This window comes from Scyliorhinus canicula, chromosome 3, assembly GCF_902713615.1.
Source record: "Scyliorhinus canicula chromosome 3, sScyCan1.1, whole genome shotgun sequence".
In the NCBI taxonomy this organism is placed as follows: Eukaryota; Metazoa; Chordata; class Chondrichthyes; order Carcharhiniformes; family Scyliorhinidae; genus Scyliorhinus; species Scyliorhinus canicula.
This window is the reverse complement of record NC_052148.1, coordinates 47,122,744-47,142,871: the sequence shown is the minus strand read 5'-3', so window position 1 is coordinate 47,142,871 and position 20,128 is coordinate 47,122,744. Positions and strand designations below refer to the sequence as shown.

The window sequence follows — 20,128 nt, the reverse complement described above, 5'->3', positions numbered from 1 at the left end:
CCTAGTCAATACACCTGCGCCGCCTGCCAACCCGCGCACCCGGGTCTGGCACTTCTGCGGTCAGCAGAAGCACCCCCGCCAACGTTGCCCAGCCCGCAGCGCCACTTGCAAGTCTTGTGGTAAAAAGGGCCACTTTGCAGCTGTGTGCCAGGCCCGCGCAGTTGCCGCTATCGTGCCCGCAATCGCCCCCTCCCCTCTGCCGTACGCACAATGAGCGCTGCCATCTTCTCCTCCCGGGGCCACGTGCGGCCAGTGGGCGCCGCCATCTTCTCCTCCCGGACCCATGTGTGGCCAGTGGGCGCCGCCATATTCTCCTCCCAGGACCACGTGCGACCGCTGGGCGCCGCCATCTTGTCCTACCCCTGCAATGGGTGCCGCCATTTTGTTCCTTACAGGACCTCTGGACGTAGCCATCTTGTCTTCCCCACGGGGCTGGAACGCCAACTACACATCATGATCTGGGTCCATCCGACACCTCTAACGACCACCCGTAGCTCGCCTCTCGTCCACACAACCTGGCCACCGCTTCCACAATGATGAAAATCGACGGCCACGTGACCTCTTGCCTGCTGGACTCGGGGAGCACTGAAAGCTTCATACACCCGGATACAGTAAGGCGCTGCTCCCTCGCGGTCCACCCCATCAATCAAAGGATCTCCCTGGTCTCCGGATCCCACTCTGTCCCCATCCAAGGGTTCTGTACAGTCCCGCTCACAGTCCAAGGCATAGAATTCACCGGCTTTCGCCTCTACGTCCTTTATAACCTCTGCGCTGCACTATTGCTGGGCCTGGATTTCCAGTGCAACCTCGAGAGCCTCACCCTCAAATTCGGCGGGCCCCTACCTCCACACACCGTTTGCGGCCTCGTGACCCTCAAGGTTGACCCACCCTCCCTCTTTGCCAATCTAACTGCGGATTACAAACCCGTTGCCACCGGGAGCAGACGGTACAGTGCCCAGGACAAGGCCTTCATCAGGTCCGAAGTCCAGCGGTTGCTTTGTGAGGGTATTATCGAGGCCAGCAATAGCCCCTGGAGAGCCCAAGTGGTAGTGGTTAAAACTGGGGAGAAACAGAATTGTCAAGGACTACAGCCAGACCATCAATCGGTACACGCAGCTCGACGTGTACCCCCTCCCACGCATATCTGATATGGTCAATCAGATTGCACAGTAGCGGGTCTTCTCAACAATTGACCTGAAATCCGCCTACCACCAGCTCCCCATCCGGAAATCAGACCGTCCATACACTGCCTTCGAGGCGAACGGTCGGCTCTATCACTTTCTTAGGGTTCCTTTTGGTGTCACTAACAGGGTTTTGGTCTTCCAAAGGGAGATGGACCGAATGGTCGACCGGTACGGTTTGCGGGCCACGTTTCCGTACTTAGATAATGTCACCATCTGCGGCCATGACCAGCAGGACCACGATGCCAACCTCACTAAATTCTTCCGCACCGCCACTCTTCTCAACCTTACGGATAATAAAGAGAAGTGTGTGTTCTGTGCGACCCGCCTAGCCATCCTCGGCTATGTAGTCCAAAACGGACTTATGGGGCCCGATCCCGACCGCATGCGCCCCCTCATGGAGCTTCCACTGCCCCAAGGCCCTCAAACGCTGCCTGGGTTCTTCTCCTACAATGCCCAGTGGGTCCCAAACTATGCGGACAAGGCCCGCCCACTCATACAGTCCACTCAATTCCCCCTCGCGGCCGAGGCACAACATGCATTCGCCCGTATCAGAGCAGACATATCCAAGGCCGGGATGCACGCAGTAGACAAAACACTGCCTTTTCAAGTAGAAAGCGACGCTTCAGATGTCGCCCTTGCTGCCACTCTAAACCAGGCAGGCAGACCCGTGGCTTTCTTTTCCCGCACCCTCCTCGCCTCTGAAATTCGGCACTCATCCATCGAAAAAGAGGCCCATGCTATCGTTGAAGCTGTGCGGCATTGGAGGCATTACCTGGCCGGCAGGAGATTCACTCTCCTCACTGACCAACGCTCGATAGCCTTCAAGTTCAACAACACGCAGCGGGGCAAGATCAAAAATGATAAAATCTTGTGGTGGTGAATCGAGCTCTCCACCTATAATTACGAGATTTTGTATCGCCCCGGCAAACTCAACAAGCCCCCAGATGCCCTATCCCGAGGTACATGTGCCAGCGCACAAGTAGATCACCTCCGGGCCCTACACAACAGCCTTTGTCACCCGGGGGCCACACGACTGTACCACCTCGTCAAAGCTCGCAATCTGCCCTACTCTGTCGAGGAAGTACGGACAGTCACCAGAGACTGCCAGGTCTGTGCGGAGTGCAAGCCGCACTTCTACCAGCCAGACCGCGCGCTCCTGGTGAAAGCCTCTCGCCCCTTTTGAACTCCTCAGCATGGATTTCAAAGGAACCCTCCCCTCCACCGACCGCAACACGTATATCCTCAGCGTGGTTGGCGAGTACTCCAGATTCCACTTCGCCGTCCCATGCCCCAATATGACGTCTGCCACCATCATCAAAGCCCTAAACACAATCTTCGCTCTGTTCGGTTTCCCCGCCTACATCCACAGTGACAGGGGATCCTCATTCATGAGCGATGAGCTGCGTCAGTTCCTGCTCAGCAGGGGTATAGCCTCCAGCAGGACGACTAGCTACAACCCCCGGAGAAACAGGCAGGTAGAGAGGGAGAACGGGACGGTATGGAGGGCCGTCCGGCTGGCCCTACGGTCCAGGAACCTCCCAGCCTCTCGCTGGCAGGAGGTCCTCCCTGATGCGCTCCAATCCATTCGGTCACTACTGTGCACCGCCACAAATAGCACACCTCATGAACGTATTTTTACCTACCCTAGGAAGTCCACATCCGGGGTCTCGCTCACGACTTGGCTCGCAGCTCCAGGACCGGCCCTTCTACGTAGGCATGTCCGGCTCCCCAAGGCGGACCCCTTGGTGGACAGGGTACACTTGCTCCACGCCAACCCCCAGTATGCCTACGTGGAGTTCCCTGATGGCCGCCAAGATACTGTCTCCCTCAGGGACCTAGCTCCCTCAGGTCCCACTCCGACACACTCCCCCACCCACGCGCCACCCTCCCCTCCCCCGGCGCTCCCAACATTAGCCCCACCAGGTCCATCCCTCCTTCCCCTGCCCACGCAAGAGGACGAGGAAGATTTCGGCACGCCCCCGGAGCCATCCGACTACTGGCCAGCACCATTTCGCCAGCTGCAGTAGGAGGCCATGCAACTGACTGTAATAAATTGATGCACGATCAATTGCACGAAGGACTCAGATTGGTACAACTGTGGCTTTATTACAGTCAGATGTGTGGCCTCCTACTGCAGCTGGCAAAATGGCTGATAAGGCGGAGGACACGCATATTTATACGGCTCCTTGTGGGCGGAGCTAGTCGGCAGGGGCTACCGGTGAACCTGTAGTGCAGGTCCTACCTTACATCCCCTAATACAGGTGCACAGTGGTTCACCACAGGAGGTAAATATACATTTGGGTGCCGGAGAAACAATTACAGTGGGCAATACTCAAATGGGTCTGGTGTTGGTGTTGTTACTTCCTTCTCCCAGACGCATCTCGCTGCCGTTGCCGTCTCGCGCTCACCTCCGCTTCAGCCGTTCCTCCCGTCTTTCGCCGGTCTTCTTCTTGTTCTCTGTTCCTGGAGATGTCAAGTTTGTTATCGTATCCAGTGCCCTCTTTCCTGCTGTAATTTCCCTGCCTCTCTCTCCCCCCCCCCCCCCCCTCCCTACCCCCACCTTCCTGGTTCTCCTCTCTTGTTCCCTGTCCCTTCCCTCTCCCCCCCCCCTTTTGCACCCCCCCCCCCCCCCCCCCCCGCTTCTGCCCCCTCCCTCCTTCCTGTGGTTTAGCTGTCTTTCCCCCCCACCTCCCCCCTCTTTCTGGTCTATCTCTCCCTCTCATGCTTTGGCTACTTTCCCCTGATTCTTGGCTACCTGGTTATTCTTCTGCTTGCTCGTTGGCCACAAACAGGTCCCGGAACAATTGGGTGAATGGCTCCCACGTTCTGTGGAAGCCGTCATCTGACCCTTAGATGGCGAATTTGATTTTCTCCGAGAGGTCGGACAGCCAGTCTGCAGCTTGGGGTGGTACTACTGACCGCCAGCCGAACAGGATTCTATGGTGGGCGATCAGGGAGGCAAAGGCAAGGGTGTCTGCCCTCCTCCCCAGGAATAGATCTGGCTGGTCTGAAACCCCAATGACCGCCACTTTTGGGCATGGCTCCACCCTCATCCCCACCACTTTGGACATTGCCTCGAAGAAGGCTGTCCAGTAGCCCGCAAGTCTGGGGCAAGACCAGAACATGTGGGTGTGGTTGGCCGGGCCTCCTTGGCACCGTTCACATCTATCCTCCACCTCCGGGAGGAACCTACTCATACGGGCTCTTGATAAGTGGGCTCTATGTACCACTTTTAGCTGTGTCAGGCTGAGCTTTGCGCACGTGGATGTGGTGTTGACCCTGTGCAGTGCTTTGTTCCAGAGTCCCCACCCTATTTCAATCCCCAGGTCCACCTCCCATTTCTTTCCTGTTGCGTCCAGTACGGTATTGGCCCTTTCTGCCAGTTCTGCCATATCAAGAAAATTTATGTTTTTTGGGCCAAGATAAGTTTTAAACTCAATTTTTACACCTTCTCTACCATCATTATCAATGGTAAGTACAAAATTCACAACAGTAAGACAAAATCAGAATAAAATTGCCACGATGGCCCGCGTATGAGTTAGTTACGTCACCTGGAGGGGAGTTGCAAGTCTCAGCAAGGTGTTCTGCCAAATGGACTGACTGAAATGAGAGAGTAGTCCGGACCGGTGGCACACAGGGCAGCACGGTGGCACAGTGGTTAGCATTGCTGCCTATGGCGCTGAGGAACCGGGTTTGAATCCCGGCTCTGGGTCACTGTCCGTGAGGAGTTTGCACATTCTCCCCGTGTCTGCGTGGGTTTCACCCCCGCAACCCAAAAAAGATGTGCAGGCTAGGTGGATTGGCCACGCTAAATTGCACCTTAATTGGAAAAAATTGGGTATTCTAAATTTATTTTAAAAAAGAAAAAAGGACTGGTGGCACACATCTTGTGGACCAGCAACAGAATTACATTGAAAAATATCCGATGTAGCACGATTACGTCAGCTCTGAGGGGGAATAATGCATGGGCTCCAGTTGGGTTGGGGGCAGAGACTTAGAAATGATATTTAATTTTTCAAACGGTGTATTGTGAGACAATAGCTAGGGATGAAGTCAGGTACTCTTTTTCAAGGGCTGGGGCAGACTCGATGGGCCGAATCGCCTCCTGCACTGTAAATTCTATGATCCTACTCCTGATCACTGCTCAATATCCTAATTTGATAAATTTACCTTTGTGGATTTTAGCTGCAAAGCTCCCTCTGCTTCAGTTTTTGCCATACACATAGACAGATAATGGCTGCTTTGGGCGAGTTATTAAAGGTCTGGACCAGTATCTTCAGTTTAAGTCAGTGACTGGGAGAAAATAGCATGATGACCAAAACTTTTAAAATTCAGAAGGGTTTTCAATTAATGGCAGAAGATGAAGAGTTCCCTTGGGAACTCAGCCAGCTCTAGACAGGAGTTGCTGATTATCTGGAAGCAATTCAACTGAGTTGGCCTGGTTTGGGGGATAGGGAAAGCTTTTAAAATGTGAATCTTTGGAGAATGGCAAACCTTCCAGAAAATGGAGCTGAGGCTTACGACAGCATGGCTTGGTTTACTTAAGATCGAATATCTTAAGGCCAGAGGGGTGGCCCGGAGGGAGGGGGCAGGACGGGGGGAGGGGCGGCATGGGGAGAAGGTTGTTGCAACGTGGCAGGGGTTGAGGGATGGCATGGTCAGGGGCAGAGAAAGGGGCCATCTGGGATGGGCATGGGTATAGGGTGGAATTAAGGGGGCGAGAATTAAGTGGGGAAGATGACAGACGGTAGAGAGAATTGGAGGCGTAAGCCTCCGGTAAGGATGGGAACGTGGAACGTCCCGGGACTGAATGGGCCGGTTAAAAGGTCGCGGGTGCTCATACACCTCAGGAGCTTGAAAGTGGGGGTGGTCTTTCTGCAGGAGATGCACCTCCGTGTAAAGGGCCAGATTAGGTTAAGGATGGGGTGGGTCGGGCAGGTTTTTCCACTTGGGGTTTGATTCAAAATCGAGGGGAATGGCGATTATAATGAACAAAAAATGGGATTTGTGAGTGCGAAGGAGGTGAGGGATCCAGGTGGGAGATATGTGATTATGAGTGGGGTATTGGAAGGGGCACCGGTGGTGTTGGTAAATGTGTATGCCCCAAATTGGGATGGTGTGGGATTTATGAGGCGGTTGCTGGCAGCGATCCCGGATTTGGCCACGGACCAGTTGATCATGGGAGGAGATTTTAACTGTGTCCTAGAGCCGAGGGTGGATAGGTCGAGCCCCAGGTGGATGGGTAGAGTACGAATGGCAAAGGATCTGCGGGTGTTTATGGAGAGGAGGTGGATCCATGGCGCTTTCAGAACCCAGGGGGAAGGGAGTATTCCTTCTTTTCACATGTCTATAAGGTGTATTAGAGGATTGATTACTTTGTAGTGAGTCGGGAGATTTTGTTTGGGGTGGAGGGGGCAGAGTATGTGGAGATAGTTATCTCGGACCATGTGCCCTACTGGCTGGAAATTCAGTTTGGATCGGTACGAGAGTAGAGGCCGGGGTGGAGGTTTGACTCGGGGTTGTTGGCGGATGGAGGTTTTGTGATAAGGTGCGGGTGGCGATTAAGGAGTATGTGCAGTTGAATCAGAATGGGGAGCTGTCTGCGGCCATTTTTTGGGAAGCACTGAAGGCAGTGGTCCAGGGGAAAATTATTCCGTTTAAGGCTCATGCGGAGAGGGAAAGGAGGGAGGAACATGACCATCTAGTGAGCAAGATAGTGGACGTGGACAAGGAATATTCGAGGGTGCCCACCGTGGAGGGATTGGCAAAGAGGAAAACGTTGAAGGGGCAGTTTGACAGGCTGACAACGGGGAGGGCGGTAGGACAACTGCAAGGGGCAAGAAGGATGCAATATGAGTATGGGGAGAAGGCGAGCTGCATGCTGGCGCACCAGCTGCAGAGGCAGGCTGCGTCCAGGGAAATATTGAAGATACGGGCTGGGGCTGGGGATGTGGAAGGATAAACAAGGTGTTTAGGGAGTACTACCAGGGACTTTACGAGGTGGACCTGGGTGTGTGTGTGGGGGGGGGGGGGCATGGGGCGGTTTCTGGGCGAGCTGGAGTTCCCCAGGTGTAGGAAGCAAAGCGGCTGGCATTGGAGCAATCCCTGGGGCTGAGGGAGGTGTTGGATAGTATAGGAATATGAAGTCAGGGAAGGCCCCTGGGCCGGATGGGTACCCGGTGGAATTTTATAAGGAATTTGCAACGGACCTGGCACCACATCTGTTGGGGGCTTTAATGAAGCACTGGAGCAGAGGGAGTTGCCAGAGACAATGACGCAGGCAGTAATCACACTAATCCTGAAAAAGGGAAAGATCGGTGGATGTGGGTCATATAGACCCATATCACTATTGAACATGGATGTGAAAGTATTGGCTAAGTTGTTGGCAGGGAGAATGGAGGATTGTGTCCCGGGGGTGCTTGCAGACGATCAAACAGGCTTCGTGAAGGGCAGGCAGCTCGCGAGTAATATAAGACGGCTGTTGAATGTGGTGATGAATCCGTCGGAGGCTCTGGTACCGAAGGTGGTGGTGTCCATGGGCTACAGAGGCAGAGGCAGCAGTGGGGGCTGGCTTTGCCGAACTTGCTCCATTATTATTGGGTGGCGAATGTGGACAAGGTGCTGCGGTGGTGGGAAGGAGAAGGGGTAGAGTGGATTAGGATGGAGGAGGAATCTTGTAAGAGTTCTGGTTGGAGGGCTATGGTGATGGCAGAATTGCCAATGTCTCCGAGTAGGTATTCAAGGATCCCAGAGGTGCAGTCCACGGTGAAGATATGGAATCAGTTGAGGTGACATTTTAGGGTGGAAGGGATGGCGGCGTTAATGCTGCTGTGTGGGAATCATGGGTTTGAGGCGGGGGGATGGATAGTGGATACAGGAGGTGGAGGGAAGTGGTGCTGGTCAAAAACGAGGGATCTGTATTTGGAGGAAGTGTTGGTCAGTCTAGAAGAGCTAAGGGAGAAGGTAGAGCTGCCAATGGGGAGTGAATTCATGTATTTACAGGTTAGGGACTTTGCGCGAAAGGTCTCGAAGGTGTTCCCTAGATTACCGGGATACACCCTGTTGGAGCGACTGCTGCTTCCGGATGTGGAGGGGGGAAGAATTGGAGATATATACAAGTGTCTGGGGGAGCAGGGAGGCGAGCGGGTGGTGAAGATCGAGGAGAAATGGTAAGTGAGGCACTGCATAGGGTAAACGGGACCTCCTCATGTGCAAGGATGAGCCTGATACAGTTTAAGTTGGTGCACAGGATGCATATGACTCGGACAAGAATGAGTGGGTTCTTTCAAGGGATAGCAGATGAGTGTGAGAGTGTGGGCGGGGGGCCAGCGAATCACATGCACATGTTTTGGGGTTGTGAAAAATTGGGAAGATTCTGGGTGGGAGTGTTCGTGGTCTTAGCCAGGATAGTGAGGAGGAGGTGGACCCGTACCCTTTGGTGGCGATATTTGGGGTTTCAGAGAAGCCGGAGCTCATGGAGAGGAGGAAGGCTTAAGTCATGGCCTTCACCTCTCTGATTGCACGGCGGCGAATCTTACTGGAGTGACGGTCGGCATAGCCACCGGGGGTAGCAGCTTGGTTGGGCGACCTGTACAACTGCCTGTGGTTGGAGAAGATAAAGTATGAGTTAAGGGGCTCTGCAGGGAGTTTGAGAAAAGGTGGGGCATATTTGTGACCGTGTTTGAGGAGCTGTTCGTCGCGGGGGAGAGGTGGGTGAAAAATGAAAAAAATCTGTACAGACTGTATAGTTGATTGCTGGGAAGGATGTCTCCCTGGTGTTTATTTGCTGCAACCTGTTTCGATACATATTTGCAATAAAATATATATTTTTTAAAAAGAGTGAATACCTTGAACATAATTGATTTTGTAAATCTTTCTAACTGACAACAATGGGGGGGCTGCAGTTTTCCTCAGTGTCCTGAGTTAGGGAGAGGAATAATCAAGGTTTCATTCCTGCTCGTTCTCCAGTGACGGCATCTATCCCAGATCAAATGAAGTTAGGCTTAGGCTTAGTTGTGAGGTTCTGTTTAGTTCAATTGTCTGCTGCTATGGTATATGTGACAGGAAGAATGTCATTTGGGTCAGATAGAACAGAAAAATTCAGTTACTGAGTGGATAAACTAATTGAGCCATAGGAGGCACCTGGGTGGAATGCTAACACAATGGTTAGCACTGTTGCTTCACAGCACCTGGTACCCACGTTCGATTCCCAGCTTGGGTCACTGTCTGTGCGGAGTCTGCACGCTCTTCCCGGGTTGGGTTTTCTTCTGGTGCTCCGGTTTCCTCCCACAAGTCCCGAAAGCTGTGCTGTTAGGTGATTTGGACATTCTGAATTCTCCTTCAGTGTATCCGAACAGGTGCCAGAATGTGGCGACTAGGGAATTGTCACAGTAACTTCATTGCAGTGTTAATGTAAGCCTACTTGTGACACTAATAAAGATGATTATTATTATGGATGCAGTCAAACACTGTCTGATTTAAATCCTCTCAATTTCAGATAGCATAATATCGAGCTTGCATTGGTAAGAAATTGGAGTCGTACGGACTTGAAACATTAACATTTTTTCTCTCTCCACAGATGCTGCACGACCTGCTGAGGTTTTCCAGCATTTTCTGTTTTTATTTTGTATTTCAAATTGCTTTGTGTATCTGAATAAGCTGATCACTATTAAAACTGTACACTTTGAAATTTAAAACATTTAATGGATCAGGTTCACTGCATATAATTGGGGCTGGGTTTTACACTTCATCGTTTTTCATTTATTTCACTAACAAGTGACGAAATTAAGAAATAAAAGGAGTAGAGGCGGCATGTGTCGCAATGGTTAGCACTGGGACCGCGACGCTGAGGACCCGGGTTCAAATCCCGCCCCTGGGTTACTGACCGTGTGGAGTTTGTACATTCTCCCCATGTCTGTGTGGGCTTCACCCCTCCAACCCAAAGATGTGCAGGTTAGGTGGATTGGCCACGTTAAATTGCCCCTTAATTGGATAAAAAATAATTGGGTACTCTGAATGAAAAAAAAAATAAAAGGAGTAAGTGCTGGAAAAACTCAGCAGGTATGACAGCATCTGTGGAGAGAGAAACAAAGGTTAACGGTTTGACACCATTATGACTCTTTTGAACTTCAGAATGGATGTGCATCGGATTTCTTGGGAATCAGTCTGATTTAAAAGTGCCAGCTGCAGGACATGGGAAGTTTACCAGTGGCCACACAGTCAAAAAAGCTGAGTTGCATCATTCAAATTAAGCTATTTTGGAGAAGTTGAAGTTCATGTTTGAAGTTACTCTTGGCCACAATGTCACCAACTGGCACCAAATGTTCAGAGTTTCATAATGCCAATGTCAGACCTGCTGACAATGTCAGAACACGAGTCGGAAGTGGTAGTTGTGGAAATCACTGCAATAGACATAGAAGTAAGCATTTTCCCACTCTTTGAGAAATTAGCATGAGAAAATTGGCAAATCTCAGTTCAATTACATTAATGATGAGTTTATCTCATGCAGCCTGTAGCTGAAACTTTATTTTTCATTATATGTTCTTGAAACTTGGACAACGCTGAAAAATTCAGTATTTATTGCCTATATCTGGTCAATTACCCAGTACGGGATCCAAGTAATTTGGTTATGTTAATGGTCTATTTCTAGATAAGCACATGAAACATCATAACCAGATGGGCCTCACCGATGCTCTGTATAAATGATGCATAAACTTCCTATTTTTATATTCCACTCCCCTTGAAATAAACAATAATATTCTATTAGCTTTCCTAATTACTTGCTGTACCTTCATAGTAGCCTTTTGCGATGCATGCACCTCAGAATTCAGCAAACTCGCACCATTTAGACAATATGCTTTTTGTATTTTTCCTGCCAAAATGGATAATTCCTCACTTGCCCACAGTATACTCCATTTGTCAGGTCTTTGCCCACTCAACCTATCTATATCTCTATATTGGCGATTCAGGTCTGTGACTTATTATCTGATGAAATAGTTCTGATTAATGATCACAGACCTGCAAAGATAACTGTTTCTCTCCCACAGATGTTGCCAGAGCTGCGAAATATTTACAACATTTTCTGTCTTTATTTCAGATTTTCAGCATCTGTAGCATTTTGTGTTATGTATACATTGGACCTTAACTTGGGAAGTCTGTAAAATATAGTAAAAATGGAAATTTTTATGTGCTGAACTATATATGGGCAGCACAGTAGCATATTCATTAGAACTATGGCTTCACAGCGCCAGGGTCTCAGGTTTGATTCCCGGCTTGGGTCAGTGTCTGTGTGGAGTCTGCACATTCTCTCCGTGTCTGCGTGGGTTTCCTCCGGTTTTCTCCCACAAGTCCCGAAAGACGTGCTGTTAGGTAATTTGGACATTCTGAATTCTCCCTCAGTGTACCAGAACAGGCACCAGAATGTGGCAACTAGGGGTTTTTCACAGTAACTTCATTGTGACAATAAAGATTATTATTATTATATACAGTTAAACTCTGGTTCATTGGGTTAGGATTGAAGAGATAATCCAGCATTCTCACTTCTATCACTTCAACTGACCCTTGATGGGTAATGTATGTTTACAGATTTGATTGAGGTCTACTTTGGATATAATTCAGATCAGCTATGATATCTTTATAGTTGAATACCCTGCCACTACTTGACTGTCCAGGTCCTAGCCTCACAAATGATGATTGTTCATCTTAAATTAAGCAGTGATTAGCAGTACAGTATATAGTGTAAAGTCATATGGATCAGAAAGGTCCCACAGCCCGTGGACTGTGGCAAAATTAGAAAATTTCAACCTTAATGATAACAGTGCTTCCTGTTAATGCAGTTAAAAATCAGACAGGGCTTTTTCCATTTTGTATGTTGGCTCCACTGTGGTGATCCATGGTCAAAATTGTCTACCGACATTCATTTATAACTTTATAGGTTTATAACTTGGAAAAACAAATGACTATTTGAGCAAATTATTTTAGGCCTGCTGCATTCATAGAACCATACATAGCGTGCTTGAGTCAATATCTTAGGAGAGTTAAATTATGTATTTTCAATTTCCAGTTTGTGGTGGATATTTAATAGATGGATATCCATTCAGGGGCAGAAGACTTTCCATTAATCACAACTGTTTTATTGTTAAACTATAGTTCAGTACAAATACCAGTTTCCATTCTTCCCTTTTGAATCCTCTTCCTGTCCAGAAACAACCGCATTACTGGGGGAAAACCCAGTCCTTAAGTACATTAGTCTGGTAGCCTGGGCTTCTGGCTTACTAGCTTCAGTTTGTTGTTTCTCATGCCCTTTTTTAGTTGGCCAAATTTCAATGTGTGTGCTGAGCTCTTCATTTGCCACTATGGACCCAAGGTGGCAGAAGATGCTGACTGTTTGAAATGGTGTGCTGTTGAATCTGATCTCTGGCAGAGACACAGCACTCTGTCCCATAACTAGTTTTCTTGACATGAGCGTCTGGAGAATGTGACACAGGCATGCTTATAGCAACAATTATCATAGCAGTCAAACTTCTGGAACATTTCAGAATTGAAAATGCTACAGTATGTTTGAAGCATGGGTTACTGATGTAGCCAATTTGAAGTCCACATCTATCAGTTACCTTAACTTGGATTAAGACTGTCTTCATCAATGGCGTGTGAGTGAGTGAATTTGCTTCCACAACCCATGTTGACCTGCGTACAAGACGAACACTGAGTTGTAGAGAATCTGGATACTGAATGATTTGCTGGTGCTGCTTGTCTCTAATGTGATAAGGAAGAGACAGTCTGGCTCCTGACAGGAGCCACTCAACTAACGTCCTTATGTGGAGGCCTCTGGCTGACTTTCATTTGACCAGTAATTTATCAGGAAATGAAATAGGTTTTGGAATTTCTCACATTACATTATTGTTACATCTTCACATTCCAGTACAATCAATATCTGTGAGACTTTTTGCACCTACCTCATTGCAGTTAAAATCACTGCTGTCTACTTTTGGTGTTTGTTTTTCTTCCCACCACCACAGACTGCACTGGATCATGCTGACATTCCAAATTAACTCGTCGCTTGAAAAATAAAATCAAAGAATGATATAGCAGAGTTGACCATTCAGCCCATCAGATCTGGTGCCAAAAGCTATTCAATTAATTACATGCCCCCCCCATGGTCAACAATTTTTCCCTTCAAGCATTTTATCCAATTTTTAAAAAAATATTAAAATTGTATCTTCTTTGCAGAAAGCAAGGCTGACGCTCCAGTGTAGAAATGAGGGAATACTGTTCAGTTGAAGGTGCCTTTTGGATAAGCATGCTTGTCCAACCTTTCCACTTGGAGGGGGGTTCACATTTGCACTTTTTCTCACTCAAGGGGTTGATGAGCAAATTTTAGAAAGATACGATTAGGCATAACAAACTGAACTGTCAAAAAAAATTGAGGTCACAAGCAAAGAAACAATTCTTTAGGGAAAAATGGAGGTCTTAATAAAAGAAACAATTCCTGAGCAAAAGTAAAACCATGTTATAATAAATTAAGTTTAAAAAGAGTAATTAATAAAAATGACCAGAGTGTGAGAGGGTCAGTGTGTGTGTCCATGTTACTCCCAGTCTCACCCACTGTGCCTGGTGTATATGTATGGGGCTGCAGGGTAGCACAGTGGATAGCACTATGGCCTCACAGCGCCAGGGTCCCAGGTTCGATTCCCGTCTTGGGTCACTGTCTGTGCAGTGTCTGCATGTTCTCCCCGTGTCTGTGTGGGTTTCCTCCGGGTGCCCCGGTTTCCTCCCACAAGTTACGAAAGAAGTACCGTTAGGTAATTTAGACATTCTGAATTCTCCCTCTGTGTACCCAAACAAGCGTCGGAATGTGGCGACTCGGGGCTTTTCCCAGTAACTTCACTGCAGTGTTAATGTAAGCCTACGTGTGACAATAAAGATTATTATTTTTTTGTGGTAGTGAGTGTGAGTGAGAAACCCACAATTGGGAGAACTCTCTCACTTTCTCCCACGCAATCACTCCCACTCACACACATTCTCGCACTCCCACACACTCCACCCACTGCCAGCTTGTGCAGTGAAACTTTACTTAGTGAAGTTACTGGGAAAAGCCCCGAGTCGCCACATTCCGACGCTTGTTTGGGTACACAGAGGCCATGCTTAGCATGGGCCTCTCTGGCCGCCAGTCAAATCCTAGCTGAGAGAATCTTGTTTTCTGAGTGGGTCATTAATCTGTAGAATTCTCTTCTTCCCCAGAAAGTAATGGAGGCTGGGTTATTGAATATATTCGGGCCAAATTAGCTAGATTTGATAGACAAGGTTGTTTCGGGTTATGGAGGCGAATAGACAGGAAAGTGGAGTTGAGACTATAGTCAAATCAGCCATGATCGTATCAAATGGTGGAGCAGGCTGGAAAGACCACAAGGCTGACTCGTGCTCCTAAATCCTGTGTTCATATGTGTTTTTTTAAAAATCTTTATTGTCACAAGTAGGCTGACATTAACACTGCAATGAAGTTACTGTGAAAAGCCCCTAGTTGCCACATTCCCCTGCCTGTTCAGGTACACGGAGGGAGAATTCAGAATGTCCAAATTATCTAACAGCATGTCTTTCGGGACTTGTAGGAGGGAACCGGAGTACCAGTCCAAAGATGTGCGGGTTAGGTGGATTGGCCATGCTAAATTGCCCGTAGTGTCCTTAAAAGTAAGGTTATGGGGGGAGGGTTATGGGTATAGGGTGGATACGTGGATTTGAGTAGGGTGATCATTGCTCGGCACAACATCGAGGGCCGAAGGGCCTGTTCTGTGCTGTACTGTTCTATGTTCTATGTACCTGGAGGAAACTCGCGCAGACACAGGGAGAATGTGCAGACTCCGCACAGACAGTGACCCAAGACGGGAATCGAACCTGAGACCCTGGTGCAGTGAAGCAATAGTGCTAAGCACTGTGCTACTGTGCTGTTCCAGCAGTTGCAGGGTTTGGCTGCCCATTTAAGGGCCTCAATTTGCCCACTGATAGGCAGATCACCTGTCAACCACCCCTGCTGCTAGTAACATTGCAGTGGGTAAGCTGGGCGGAAAAATCACCCACTTTATCCTATGTGCTTCTCCGCCTTCAAACTTGCCAGCAGGGAAGTGCAAAACTCAGTTCATCATTACTTCATCTTCAAGTTTTGTATCATCTGCAAGCTTTTAAATTATTCCCAGTATAGCCAAATTCAGATCCTTAATATCAGTGTCAAAATGAGCTTTGAGATCTCCACTGTGTACTTATCTGCAGCCTGAAAATAGCCGATCACACCTACTCTTTGCTTTCCATTCTGTAGCCACTTTTGTTTCTGATGTGACCATCAATTCACTCGAGACACGATAGGAAGTAAACTGTGGCTTTAATAGACTTACAACTGAGCCTGCCTGCGACCAGAAGAACTGAGGGCAGACTCACAAGGCTGCAGCACTTTATACTTCCGGTAGTGGGAGGGGCCATGGGCGGAGCCGAGGGTGCAGCCCTGTACAAGCTCCTCATCTCCCCTTTGTGGGCAGCTCTCCCCTTTGTGGGCAGAGCCGCGCAACGGCTCACAGACAGAGCCCACAAGCACACAATGCTATACAGTGTGAACGCAATACTATACCGTGTGAATTACATGATATACATTCACCACGTTCACCCCCTGTAAAAAAAATCAAGTCCTGCGGGGGTGACGGGTCTACAGGTTGAGCCGGTCCGGTGGCCGAGTCGTCCTTTGGGATCGGCGGAGCACTGGGGTTGCAGCCTCTTCGGATAGCTGAGTGGTGACGGGCGGTGTGGATCTGAGGGTGGACGCCGGGGATGGTTCGGTCCGAGCTTCGTTCCTGACCGGTGCAACGGGCGAAGGGGGGCGCAGGAAACCTGTAGGCGTGGGAGCGCAGGGCGTGGGGGGGGTCGGGTGGGGTGTAGTGTGAGGGGTACCTCGGCGGTGGTGGTGGTAGTGGTGGATCCTGCAGGCGCCAGGTCCCGGAGGGAATCGGTGTCCTGACGGCCGTCGGGGTGTTCTACAAAGGCGTAGTGTGGGTTTGAGTATAGCAGTAGTACCCTTTCTACTAGTGGGTCCGTATTATGTGTCCGTACGTGCTTCCGGAGGAGAACCGGGCCCGGTGTCCTCAACCAAGGTGGGAGCGAAGCCCCCATGGCAGTGCCCCTAGGGAAAACAAATAATCGCTCGTGAGGGGTCTGGTTAGTGGCAGTGCACAGGAGGGACCTAATTGCATGGAGCGCGTCGGGGAGGACCTCCTGCCAGTGGGAGGTCGGGAGATTCCTGGACCGTAGGGTCAGTAGGACGGTCTTCCAGACCGTCGCGTTCTCCCTCTCCACCTGCCTGTTCCCCCTGGGGTTATAGCTGATAGTCCTGCTCGAGGCAATGCACTTGTCGAGCAGGTACTGACGCAGCTTGTCGCTCATGAAGGACAAACCCCTGTTGCTGTGTACGTAGCTGGGGAAGCCGAACAGGGTGAAGACACTGTGCAGGGCTCTGATGACTGTGTGGGAGGTCATATCGGGGCATGGGATAGCAATGGGGAAGCGGGAGAATTCGTCTATGACGTTGAGGAAGTACACATTTTGATTGGTCGAGGGGAGTGGCCATTTGAAATTGATGCTCAGGTGTTCAAAGGGCCGGGAAGTTTTTACCAGGCCTTGTCTGGTCTATAGAAGTGCGATTTGCACTCCGCGCAGATTGGGCAATCCCTAGTAATGGCTTTTACCTCCTCGGTGGAGAAAGGCAGATTTCGGGCTTTGATGTAGTGGGCGAGCCGGGTGACCCCCGGGTGGCAGAGGTCATTGTGGATAGCTTTTAATCGGTCGCCTTGCGTGCTGGTGCATGTGCCGCGGGACAGGGCATCTGGGGGCTCGTTGAGCTTCCCCGGCCGATATATGATGTCATAATTATAGGTGGAGAGTTCGATCCTCCACCTCAAGATTTTATTGTTTTTTATTTTGCCCCTTTGCGAGTTGTCGAACATGAAGGCAACTGATCTCTGGTCGGTGATGAGGGTGAACCTCCTACCTGCGAGGTAGTACCTCCAGTGCCGTACGGCTTCCACAATGGCTTGAGCTTCTTTTTCGACTGAGGAGTGTCGAAGTTCTGAAGCGGAGAGGGTTCGGGAGAAGAAAGCTACTGGTCTCCCTGCCTGGTTCAGAGTGGCGGCGAGAGCGACCTCTGAGGTGTCGCTCTCCACCTGAAAGGGGACGGATTCATCCACCGCCCGCATGGCGGCTTTGGCGATGTCCTCCTTGATGCAGTTGAAGGCCTGGCGGGCCTCTGGTCTTAAATAGTGGGCGGGCTTTGTCCGCATACTGGGGACCCACTGGGAGTAATAGGAGAAGAATGGCAGGCACCTCTTGAGGGCCCTGGGACAATGAGGGAGAGGGAGTTGTAACAGGGGGCGCATACGGTCCGGGTCGGGGCCCAGGACTCCGTTTTCTACGACATAGCCGAGGATGGCTAGTCTGGCAGTGCGGAAAACGCATTTCTCCTTATTGTAGATGAGATTGAGTTTCTGGGCGGTTTGGAGAAATCGGTGGAGGTTGGCATCGTGGTCCTGCTAGTCATGGCCGCAGATGGTGACGTTATCCAGGTACAGAAACGTGGCCTGCAGCCCGTACTGGTCCACCATTCGGTCCATCGCTCGTTGGAACACCAAAACCCCATTTGTGACGCCAAAGGGGACCCAGAGGAAATGGAAGAGGCGGACATCTACCTCGAACGCCGTGTAGTGGCGGTCCTCCGGGCGGATTGGGAGCTGGTGGTATGCAGACTTCAGATCCACCGTGGAGAATATGCGGTACTGGGCGATCTGGTTGACCATGTCTGCAATTCTGGGGAGGGGGTACGCATCGAGGTGCGTGAACCGGTTAATGGTTTGGCTGTAATCAATCACCATCCGGAACTTTTCCCCGGTCTTGACGACCACCACCTGAGCTCTCCAGGGGCTGTTAATGGCCTCTATGACTCCCTCACGTAGGAGCCATTGGACTACGGCTCTAATGAATACCCTGTCCTGCAGGCTATACCGCCTGCTGCGAGTGGCTACAAGTTTACAGTTAGCCGTTAGGTTAGCGAAGAGTGGAGGGGGGTTGATTTTTAGAGTCGCTAAGCTGCATATAGTGAGAGGAGGTAGGGGTCCGCCGAAGTTGAGTGTGAGGCTCCTGAGATTACACTGAAAATCGAGCCTGAGTAAGAGTGGGGCGCAGAGGTCTGGGAGTACGTACAGCTGGAAATTAGAGTTGCTGGCACCCTGTATCGGTAGGGTCGCAACGGTGAGCCCTTGTATTTGGACCGAGTGCAAACCCGAGGCGTGGGAGATAGTTTGCCGTGCAGGGAAGATAGGGAGCGAACAGTGTCTTACCAGGTCAGGATGTATGAAGCTCTTGGTGCTCCCGGAGTCGAAGAGGTACGGTGTCTTGTATCCGTTGACTTGAACGGACATCATCGAGGTCCTGAGGTGCTTCGGACGCGACTGGTCCAAAGTGACTGCGTTGAGTTGCGGGTAGTTGGTGGCTCGATCAGCAGTGCTGGAGTGGCCCCGTGATGACTGTCCGCGGAGTTCGTAGTCGTCGAGGTGAACTTCGGGTGATGGCACCCGATGGCACTTCGGTGCGAGTTGATCGCACGTGGCGGGCAATGAAGAAGATGGCATCCAAGATGGCCGCCCCCGTGGATTGCACGTGGCGGCCGGCGAGGAAGATGGCGCCCAAAATGGTTTCGATTTCAACAGGCATACTTTAGCATAATATCCTTTTCGACCGCAGCTTCTGCAGGTCACATTGCGGGCCAGGCAGTGCTGCTGTGGGTGTTGGGGCTGACCACAAAAATGGCACGCTGGCGCTCCATAGTGGGTGGGTGGCCGCGCGGCGCAGGCCTGGGACAGTCGCTGGCCGGGGGTCCACGATGGGTTCGCGTGGTCTGTGGGGAATGAGTTGAGACTTTGAAACGCGACTTCCATTGAGGTTGCTAGCGCTACCGTGTCCTCCAAGTTCTGGGCCCCTTTTTCGAGGAGGCGCTGGTGCACATAGTTAGACCGGACCCCTGCAACGTACACGTCACAGACAGTGAGTTCCATATGCTGGGAGGCAGTTACAGCCTGAAAGTTACATTCCCATGCAAGGGCTCTTAAATCGCGCAGGTAGTCCTCTAGCGACTCTGCGGGGCGCTGGCGGCGGGTAGCAAAAATATGCCGCGCGTAGACCTCATTTACAGGCCGCACGTATAATCAGTCGAGCACAGCGAGAGCCTCGGTGTACGAGTCGGTACTGTTAAGTTGTGTAGAGATGCGATGGCTCACCCGTGCGTGCAGTAGGCTGAGTTTCTGCTCCTCTGTAGTCTCGGAAGTAGTCGACGCAGCCAGGTAGGCCTTGAAACACCGAAGCCAGTGTAGAACAATTTCCTTCGCCTCTGCAGCCTGCGGGTCGAGTTTTAGTCGATCAGGTTTGAGGGCTGATTCCATAGTAGTTTTCTTAAGTCTATTAAATTGATGTGACCATCAATTCACTCGAGACACGATAGGAAGTAAACTGTGGCTTTAATAGACTTACAACTGAGATTGCCTGCGACCAGAAGAACTGAGGGCAGACTCACAAGGCTGCAGCACTTTATACTTCCGGTAGTGGGAGGGGCCATGGGCAGAGTCTGTATACGCTTCTCATCTCCCCCTGTGGGCAGAGCCGCGCAACGGCTCACAGAGTCCACAAGGACACAATGCTATACAGTGTGAACACAATACTATACAGTGTGAATTACATGATGTACATTCACCACAGTTTCCATGTGGCCATTGCCCCATTAATCCTGTAAGCTTTAGTTTTACTAGCAAGTCTAACCAGCTAACTTAATTAATAATGGGATCTTCTTTCATTTGATAACTTGTTCAAAAACTATTTACGTACTATTTTATCATGAAGGGCATTGTGACGGATTCTGTCTGCAC

At 50.2% G+C, this 20,128-nt stretch overlaps 1 protein-coding gene across 4 annotated transcripts in view; it reads left to right on the top strand.

The window, feature by feature from the left end:
• dym (dymeclin) overlaps nt 1–20,128 on the top strand; it is a 536,995-nt gene that overhangs the window by 494,028 nt on the left and 22,839 nt on the right. Inside the window, exon 17 of one of the 4 annotated variants that reach the window (XM_038790498.1) lies at nt 9,763–9,852. The exons of the other annotated variants lie outside the window; for them this stretch is intronic. Within the exon in view, the coding sequence (XP_038646426.1) occupies nt 9,763–9,837 (75 nt within the window). The 3' untranslated portion in view covers nt 9,838–9,852. Of the gene's footprint in view, nt 1–9,762; nt 9,853–20,128 lie in introns of those variants that run through there. 4 annotated transcript variants of the gene reach the window in all.